General features: G+C 47.3%; 1 protein-coding gene across 2 annotated transcripts in view; it reads left to right on the top strand.

The window, feature by feature from the left end:
• Positions 1 to 478: 478 nt before the first annotated feature.
• Positions 479 to 10,071, top strand: part of CBLN4 (cerebellin 4 precursor) — a 61,950-nt gene continuing 52,357 nt past the window's right edge. The window contains exons 1-3 of one of the 2 annotated variants that reach the window (XM_038572634.1): positions 479 to 1,463; positions 4,489 to 4,605; positions 6,259 to 6,394. In XM_038572634.1, the coding sequence (XP_038428562.1) occupies positions 1,173 to 1,463; positions 4,489 to 4,605; positions 6,259 to 6,394 (544 nt within the window). In that variant the 5' untranslated portion in view covers positions 479 to 1,172. Of the gene's footprint in view, positions 1,464 to 4,488; positions 4,606 to 6,258; positions 7,596 to 10,071 lie in introns of those variants that run through there. The other variant, XM_038572635.1, reaches the window with a different exon arrangement.

Genomic DNA, 10,071 nt, shown 5'->3' with positions numbered 1-10,071 from the left:
CCACGGCCCCGCGCTCGGCTCGGGGGGCGCCGGGCGGCCGAGTCCCGCGCCGGGGAGGGGCGAGGAGAGCCGCGGCCCCTCCGCCCGCCCAGCCCGAGGAGGGGCGAGCAGGCGCGGAGCCGGGAGGGCGCGGGGCTGTGCGCGGGGCGGTGCGCGGGGCTGTGCGCGGGGCTGTGCGCGCGTCTCTCCGGGCGCACACTCTCCGCGCCGCGCGCTCCCCGGGCCGGGGAGGGGCGCTCGGACCCCGGCAGACAGCAGCCGCGGGCGCCCGCTGGCTCCGCTCGCGGGGCTCGCTCGCTCGCCTCCTTCTCCCCCTTTCCCGGGAGCCAGCGGGCCGAGCCCGAGCCCGAGGCCGAGGCCGAGGCGGCCGGACGCCGCGCCCCTATAAATAGCGCGCGTGTGCCCGCCTGGCGCCCTCCCGGCTGCGCGGGGACAAAGTTGTGCGCAGGGACTCGGGGCGCGCGGCGGCGGCGGGAGAGGACCCGGCGGCCCAGCCGCCCTGCGCGCTGGCTCGGATCCCGCGACTGGGGCTCTCCGCGCCCGGGACCCGGCTGGCCGCTGCCCCCTGCCCACGCCCGGGAGGCGCATCTCTGAAAGCGGGAGTCGCTAGAGCACAGCGCCGCGTCCTCCTCAGCCCGGGAGCCCCCTTCTGCCTCCCGGATCCGTCCCTGCCGCAAGCCCGACGCGACGCGCGCGGGACCGACATCCGCACCGCTCGGCACCCACCCGCCCGCCACTCCCGAGGCTTTCCTTTGGAGTCTCCTTTGTTTTCCCTGCTCCGCCGTCCACCTGCGGGTGCTTGGGTTTGGGGGTGAGAATCGGTCCCCACCTTCCTCTTGGAGGTGTGAACGCGAGGGGTTGGGGACTCTTAGATGTCCAGGAACAGGGGTGGCTGCAGGGGCCCCGGGCAGGGCTGATTCTGGGGCGGACGAGGTGGGGTAGGGGGTTCTGCATGAGCTCCCTAAGTAAAGGACAAAGGTAACAGAGCCAGCGAGGGAGCGCGAGCGAGACTGACTTCAGACCACAGCATCGGGGGAAGCGCGCGCGCCGCCGCTCCCGCAGCGCCGTCCTTCTGGCCGCGGGCCGCTGCCGAGCGCCGGGCCCCGGGGGGGGAGGAGGCGGGCGGCCGAGCAGAAGCGCCAGCCCCGCGGCGGCTGCCCACGCGGCTCACCATGGGCTCCGGGGCCCGGGCGCTGTCCGTGGTGCCGGCCGTGCTGCTGGCCCTCACCCTGCCCGCGCTGCCCGTCTGGGCGCAGAACGACACGGAGCCCATCGTGCTGGAGGGCAAGTGTCTGGTGGTGTGCGACTCGAACCCGGCCACGGACTCCAAGGGCTCGTCTTCCTCCCCTCTGGGCATCTCGGTCCGGGCGGCCAACTCCAAGGTCGCCTTCTCGGCGGTGCGGAGCACCAACCACGAGCCGTCCGAGATGAGCAACAAGACGCGCATCATTTACTTCGACCAGGTCAGCCCCTGAGGGATGCAGGGCACCGGGTGTGTGCATGGATGGTGGTGGTGGTGGTGGTGGTGGTGGTGGTGGTGTGTGTGCGCGCGCGGGTAGGGGGATGACCTCCCGGCCGCCCAGACCCAGGCTGCCCGCCCAGGCTAAGTTGGTCAGGCTAAGCGGGGGTATCATTTGGGCACTCGCCTTCCCAAATGCATCTGGGTCAGAAACTTCTGTCCCCCCCCCCCCGCCCCCCTTGCATTCCCTCCTGGCCTCCGGAGGAGGCTGCTGGGGCGCTGGGAGCGCAGAGCCGGCCACAAGAGCTCGGGACGAGTTTCACAGCAACAGGTCCACAGGAGCTGTCGGGAGTCTGGTCCCTGGACCTCGCCGGCCTGTTGGCCAGAGTTGCCCCCCCAAACCCCCCAACCCCACCCGAGGCCCCTCTGAAGGTGCCGCCGAGGCACTTCCCACGGTACCCTCGCGGTCTCGGGATAAATGATCTGTTTCCTCCAGGTGGAGGAGCTTCTCCCCAGACAGAGAGCTTTGGGGGTCCCCGTTCCGTGCAGAGCTGTGGCAGGTGGCCGCAGAGGGTGGGCAGCGGAGGCTGGGTCAGGTCTCGCCCACCTGTCTGCCGCCAGGATCCCCACACACGGTGCAGCCGAAAGCCTCTCTGTGGTACTTGCACAAAAGTTGTGGAGGGAGAGGACGGGCAGCTGCGAGGAGCTCCCGTTGGGAAGCGCTGGGGAGCCAGTGGCTCCTGGCCCCCTGCTCGGGTCCTTTCAGAGAATTGCAAATTACCGGGGAAAGACTGATTTTGGGGCTGCGGGTAGGGGGTGGGGAGGACCTGATGCAATCTGTGGCTTCTTTATAGCCACCTGGAGCTCTGGGGTTTGGCTGATGTGAAGCCCCAGGGGCATCCGCTTAGCTTTAGCAAGGAGTCTTCAAACCTGGAAACCCGACTCCGGGGTTGTAATTTCAGCCCTCACAGCACCCAGAGTCTTTTAAATTCCAAAGTCACTTGTGTAGTTCACCGTTGTATGTGAAGCCACATGTGTAGGAACACAGGTTAAGTGGTACTGCAGCGTGTGGCAGCGAAGGGATGAGGTGACATTTCCATTCCTTACTTAATTGTTCCTAAGTAATGCGCTCCCCGGCTGGCCAGACAGAGAATGCTTCTCTGGGGCTTACTATCTGAAAGCTATAATTTTTAAAGAATTAAGCAGCCCCTTTTGGGGTTTTGGTGCAGTATTTTCCATCTTGATGGAAATAAAGTCTAGCACCACCCCTGGTTTGTGTTTTAATGCATTAATTAAATGTTGGACCCTTTTGGACATTGCAGTGTACAATGCATTCTTTTCCATGACCTTTCCGTCAATTAGAAGAGGAGAGGATTTGTTCTTCTGTTTGGGGAGCCACGCATCTTAGAGACCAGATGACACATTTAGTTTTATAAATCTCTCTGTGCCTGGATGCTCTAATTACAATGTAGAGTCAACATCCAGCCTTGTGTGTAGTCAACACTAATCAGACATTTCCATTATTGCTAATGAATTGTGCTACTTGTATCTGATTCGGGAAGCCCCCGCTAAGTACCTGAAATTATTTTCAATGTGCTTGAAAAAGATCTTTGTAACATCTCTGCTGGGGATTATTGCATAGTTAGTGATTGGTTGTTGAAGGATCATTGATCATCAGGTCAGAGAAAGAAATCTGAGGATTATTTGGAAGAAAGTGAAATCTCAGAATAAAATCATACACATACGTCTATTTTAAGTCGAGGGTTGAACCTGATACATCTACTCGACCCGTTACTATATTCTGGTGCATTGCTCAGAGGTGATAGTATGTTTTTAGGGAATTATGCAAAAGGCTTAGTACTGGCACGAATGTAGCATTTAGAAGAGAGAGTGGCAGATTGCCATCGATACAGTGGAAATGTATCCTTATAGAGACATCCGATTTTTTTTGAATGCCAGTTACAGATTTATTTCTTGGAGACACATGAAATAAACCCCAGTTATCTTACAACTTCCCACCCCCAAACATTCCCACTCTCCTTCTCCTAGGGAGGGACTTACGTGACATTTGCAAATTGGGTTTAAGAGGTCCCTTATTGAAATTCAGAGTTAATTTCATAACCAGTAGAAACAGGCTGCACATCTTGGAATACAGAATGCATTGTTGCTTTCTTAGGAAACAGCGCCTTCTTCTACTTTTCATTGTTGACCCTTGAAGTTTAAATAAAGAACGGGTGATTGATAAGAGGATAATGGATAACATTGGCAGGAACACAAGAAGGCAACTGATTCCATAGTCTGTCCTTATTTTGTGCTTCACTTTTTGGCAACCTGCAAAGGCTGAGTCACGGCCAAAATACTATAATTAAGGCCTAGACGGCCGAGGAATGAAAAAAGTGGCCATGGATCTTAGGAGAAGCTTGGCGGAGGCTCAGGGGAGGGCCAGGTATTCAGATCACTCTGTGCACTATTCAGTGTCATGGATTATGTCACAGGGTGGAGGGGGTGCCCAGGCCTCTGTGTGATGTGTCCAGGAATGACTGCAGAGAGCCCACGGATGCCGATTGGCTGTCTTGGAAACGTCATCTCTGGACATTGCAAAGGCTCGTAGAGGATGGGAATATAAATACAGGGCAGATGCCTTTTATCTGACTCTCCAGAAAAAGCTAATATTTATAAGCCCTCCCATGTTACCTAGATGTTTCCAGAGCCATCAGGCCTTGCTGGAAATTGAAGCATGAATACAAAGTAGTTACTTTATTTTTTTTTCCTATACCACTTAAAAGATAGAAAAATCTTCCATTCCACAAATCTAGTTTCCAAGTCACTAAAGAGGAAAAGAGTAGAACTCAATGTTTTACTCTCTATGGTTTCTTAAGCTACTTGTGAAAGAAATAAAGAGAGAGAAAGAAAGAGAGAGAGAGAGAGAAAGAGACAGATGGAGGGAGAGGAGGAAGGAAGGAAACTTCTTTTACTTACAGAAGAGAATATTGTAATCACTTACTGTTATTTATTATTTTTATTTGTAGATCCTAGTAAACGTGGGCAATTTTTTCACCCTGGAGTCTGTCTTTGTAGCACCAAGAAAAGGCATTTACAGTTTCAGCTTTCATGTAATTAAAGTCTACCAGAGCCAAACAATCCAGGTATGTGTTTTGACCTGCTTCCTCTCTACCCCCAAACGGCAGTGTTTATTGGCAGTGGGTTATGTATTTAAGTGTTTATCCAAAGATGTGTTTTCATTATAAAAATAAACAGCCATCTTTACAGTCTAGTTTTAAAACACTTAATTTCCAATTTTCTTCTTTATTACATCCATTAAAGCCTATGACAAGAAACATATAGAAAAATAAACAGCTGTATGTATTACCTTAATAACAACCAACCATTTAAAAAACACGGCTAAGTAAATACTCAGTGGCACAAATCTCTTCATAAGATCTTGATCTCATTTAATGCACTTGCAAAAATTATTTGAACTTGTAAGGAAGAAACTTACCAGACTAGCAGAACTTTGCAAGTACGTGTTAAATAAAACAAATTTGCTATCATAGTTAAAAATTATGAGCATCAGTTAACCGTTAAAAACAAATCTGTGAAAGAAATACACTTTTTATGAAAGGGTGTTTCTCTGCGTATGCTTTAGTTTATCCTCAGTTACTCTGATGCTGGTGAATTCTTAGAGATTTCAGTCACACTGTTAGCAACGTATTTTGTGTTGTGCTTTCTCAGGTAATAGGCTTGACCTTCCACTCAAAGGCAAGTTCCTATAATATTCAAATATGCTAACACCCATTTACACTGAAGCATGTGTATGGAACTCTAGCATTCTTTTTATCTTATGCTCAGTGTCCGTGTTGTATATTATGGCCACGTGAATGGGGGATTACAAACCATCCTGCCACTTTTACAGCTCCTAGCAAATGGATAAATTGATCATCCTCAGATTTAATTTATCCAGTTCTTTTTTTTTTTTAACATAAAAGGAATGAATATCTAGTAAAGAAATTTACTAGCATGCAAAAGCTGTCCCAGCTTTTCCCAGGCCCCAGTATTTAGAAATTTGTGTAATGTTTAACACAGTATAGTCAACATTGTGGTCAGGAGAAAAGTGGATACATTTTGAGTTTTTGTTAATAATTTTGAATGTATTAATGATTGGTTCTTTGCTAATTACCCGTCATCAAAGTCTTCACTAGTAGTGGTGATTATTATTTTTAATATACGTTAACAGGGAAAACAAAAAAAGAAATCACAACACCCCTCCCCGCCTCCACACACATTCCATAATTCCCAATGATGTTCAGCACTATGCTTGCTGTAGCTGACTAGTAACCTGAAAAAGATATTGGTAGAGTCTTGCTGTATCCAGGTTCCTCAGGGCACTGGGCTGCTTTTTACTAATATATGGGGAACCTCGGCTTGCTTCATTACCAAAAGATTGCTATCGAATGTGAGAAGTAAATAAAACAGCAAACTTTATGTGTTGAAAGGAGGCCAATTTTCGCAAGGCTAGGTTGTCCTCCACGGGCATTCTTTTGTAGGCATTTCAGGACATTTCTATGGGAGAAATTAAAAAAGAAACCAAACTAAACAACCTTATTCTAATAAAAAAAAAAAGAAATCAATCCATTGGACCTACCAAGTGTAGCCACTGCAGTGGTCAGTGGACCTACTAAGTGCAGCTACCACAATTGGGATGAATTTGCCGAGCGTGAGATATCTTACCAGGTCTGTCATCTTGGACATGATCCTTTAGCCTTGGTAGATGTTTTCAGTGATTTTTTTTTCCCTCATAGGTTAACCTGATGTTAAATGGGAAGCCAGTAATATCTGCCTTTGCCGGGGACAAAGATGTTACTCGTGAAGCTGCCACTAATGGCGTGCTACTCTACCTGGATAAGGAGGATAAAGTTTACCTAAAACTGGAGAAAGGTAACTTGGTTGGAGGCTGGCAATATTCCACGTTCTCTGGCTTTCTGGTGTTTCCTCTATAGGATTCGATTCCTCCATGATGTTGATCCAGGGGAGGGGTGGCCTACCCCTGAGCTATTGGAAGATCATTTTCTCATCATCGGATTGATGTCTCTTATTGGTTCCTCATGGTGAATATGGATTCTCTTTAAGGATTCTAGCCTGTCCGAACCAATACACAGTCTCACAGATTATTTTTGTGTGTGTGTGCGTTTCAGTATACGTGGACGGGGACTCACGGCAGACATACCATGTACCTGTGCTCAAGTGTAACAGTTAAAAGCTGTCCGCAAAGTTTATTCTGAATTTAATTTCCTGGAATCACTGAATTCATTGCAGATGTGGAATTTTATTTATTTGTTTTTTAAAAGACTGGCAACCGGGTCTAAGAATTAGAAAACTCTCAAGTTCTGACTTCAATCAACGGTTAGTGCGATACTGCCAAAGAACTGTGTGCTGTGTTGATATATTGATTCTACTCGTTTTTATTCCTTTGGAATAAGTTTGTTTTGTTCTCTTACGGTAACTGGGGATTGTTTTTCAGTGACTGGCTTTGTGTCTTCTCTGCAAATAGGGTAATGAATGGCTCACCCGCAAATTTACCCTACGAGATCACCAACATGACTTCCCTTAACAAACAAGAATGCTTCATAGTTGTATTTTAATTATATATGTGAAAGAGTCATATTTTCCAAATTATATTTTCTAATAGGAAGAATAGATCATAAATCTGACAAGGAAAGGGTTGCTAACCTGAGTTCTAAGTGCTCAGCCCCCAAACCTCCACTAAACCACCCTCCTTCGTGGGAAATCCTATACTTTCTTGCTCAGCTTGAATTAACATGATTGAGAATAACCACTTTATTAAAAACCTAAGGGATTTTTTTCCCTTAGACATGACCACTTTATTAACAGGAGATGGGATGCCCTTGTTTTTAATTATACCTATTTTTCAAGCCCTCTGTTGTGTTTGAAAGTATCATCTGGTTTTGCCTTAATTCCTTAAAGTGTATATATTTATCTGTTTAGCTAATATTAAATCCAAATATCCCATATCTAAACTTAGTGCAATATCTTATTTTGTCTTTTGTACAGGTCATATGAATTCATAAAATTATTTATGTCTCTGTCATAGAATAAAGGTTAATATATGTTAGCTGAATTCTTTTGTCCTTTCGGTTCGGGAAATATGTATTCTATGCGGTTTATTTCCTCTTTTTTTTCACCAAACCTTCCTTCCTTCCCCCTTCTCATTTCTGTTTCCTGGAGTTTAAGAAAAGCTTTCTGAATCTGGGGGGAAAGTCCTCAGAATTGGCGTAGGAAGTTTTCTCTGTGTCTAATATGTTCAAATCCAGGAGCTGTCAGCCTGCCAAAAGAGAACCGATGGACTTTGTAGACTCTTCTTCCAGAAGGGACTTACTCTTGGGTAGTTCAGTTGAAAAAAATTGCTAAGATCTCATGGGGGTGCTCAGTGAATGAGTGAGGAGTGTGGAGACCACTATTTTCAATGTGAAGACTTGGGTGGGTGGGTGGGGGGGATGTTCTGTCACCTTCACAACACTAAAAGACAAATAGAAGATCACAGTTTTCTTTTGGGGAGGAACTATTATTATAAATGTCTCATCTGGAGCTTTGGCTCAGTTTTCTGGTCTGTTGTCAATTTCTGGTCTGTTGCCATTTTTGGGAGCCCCTTCTGTAGCTGGTGGCAGCAAGGAAGGTGTTAGATGACCCTGTAGGAGGAGACATGTAGGCAGGTCTTCCAGCGTGATTGTGATTAATCACCAAGTCAAAATATTCATTCATCACGGGAAGACTCTCCTCCTGCCCTGAGAAGAATTATCTGGAGAGGTTGGCATTGGATCCTCAATGTTTTGCTTGGCAAGTTATCCTCCAGCTGTCTTTCAGTCAGAAACTTTCCTCCTTTGTGATTGTGTAATGTGAGGAAACAGTATTGCACAGGGGACTTTCATCTAAATATGAGTGGCATCCTCTGCAAATATACCTTCCCGCTGGCTCTCTGTATTCAGGGTTTGTGTCTACACCTTGCTGCAGACCGGATTATACGTGAATAAACATACTATTAGTCATTGTTTTGGCAAAAAAAAATGGCTCAAAGGTATTGGAATCATTACTAGGCACCTATGATGGGACGGAGAAAGTGGGGTGCTTAACAAAACAGACCAGTGTAGAAGTGTTTTATATAAACATGCTTGTGGCCATCCTTTGGGGCTTGCCCTTATTTTTCTTAATCTTTCTGAATATAAAAGAATGCTGGCCAAGGGCTCTACTGTCTTTCCTGAGCTCCAGTGTATGTATTTTGGAAGGCAAAATTTATTCAAAACCTCGCAGAAAAATTCAATATGAAAAGGCACTTAAGCTGTGGTTATGAAATGTGGGACCTGCAACAGGGAGGAATGCCAGGGGAGAGGTGAGACATCTCATTAATGAGGTCAGATGAAAGCCTCAGGTTCTTATCTCGAACTGGGTCTAGGAAGGAGGAGCTACACAGACACAGTGGCTGGAAAGGTAAGGTCGCAGTGAGGGAACAGAAGGGACAGAATGATTTAGTCAGGGGAGTGTGGATTTGGGACAGACCTAGGATGGAACCTTCACTTACCCTCCGTGACCTCGGGCAGGTTTCCTCACCTCTCTGAGCTTTAGTTATTTCATCTGTAAACAAGAAATTGTCGTGAGAAGTCAGTAAGACGCGTGACGTGCCCGGTACTCTGTAAGGAAGCTTGGCTAAGGGTTGACTGTTATTGCCAACACCTGAAGCCCTAACACAGCAAGGAAGCAAGTAGGGCAGAAGGAGGATGTTAAGACTGGCAAGACAAAGGGTCAAAAATGGAATTTGAGTGGGACAGGTTGAAGAGCAGGAGGCTGTGGTATCAGAAGTGCTTCCAGAAATGGAGCCAGATGCTCCCTGTGTATTCTATGACTTGGAAATAGTGTTCAGAAATTGCTCGATCCACAAAAATGCTAATTCCACAGAGTATCTGCATTGGCCCTGTCCACATTCATCAATGCCAGAACCATCCCTTCCTAGATGTTCTCTATCTCCTTTGACTGTTCCTTGATCTATTGATCGACAAATGCAAGCAATTGTCCGTAGCAAGCATTTTCCCCTCACAGAATCCCCAGAAAAACAAAACTGAAGGAAATGAAGAGCTTGTGCGTAGGATCTCCCAGCTTCCAACTGCTTTTGAGGTGCTTCCCATGACCCCAGATTCTTTTAGAATATTATCCAATTAAAAAAATTTTTTTTTAAAATTAAGTCTGTTTTTAAAATTAAGTCCCTTTCTTTTTGGTTTCTGGAGATCTATAGCTGCATGTCTTCTTTTGGCCTCTACTTTTTAGCAAATGCCTGCTTTAAATCCTGAAATAAATATCTTCGGCTAACATTGATGAAATTCTCCTAACGTGTCACACGCTTTATTAAAGTGCCGAGTTTATACTAGTGGTGACATCTGACCTTTCCAGACCTGCCTAAACATCAGACACAGTTAGAATCTCTGCCAGGAGCCACAGAGCTCTACATGTGTGGTTCCAGCTCACCTTCTGGCTGAGGGTACTAGGTTTTTATCAGTCCCCCTTTACTATTTAAACCACCTACCCCCAGAACAATGGTAATCCACTGG

The sequence above is a fragment of the Canis lupus genome, chromosome 24 (genome assembly GCF_011100685.1).
Source record: "Canis lupus familiaris isolate Mischka breed German Shepherd chromosome 24, alternate assembly UU_Cfam_GSD_1.0, whole genome shotgun sequence".
In the NCBI taxonomy this organism is placed as follows: domain Eukaryota; kingdom Metazoa; phylum Chordata; class Mammalia; order Carnivora; family Canidae; genus Canis; species Canis lupus.
This window is presented reverse-complemented; position numbering and strand designations above follow the sequence as displayed.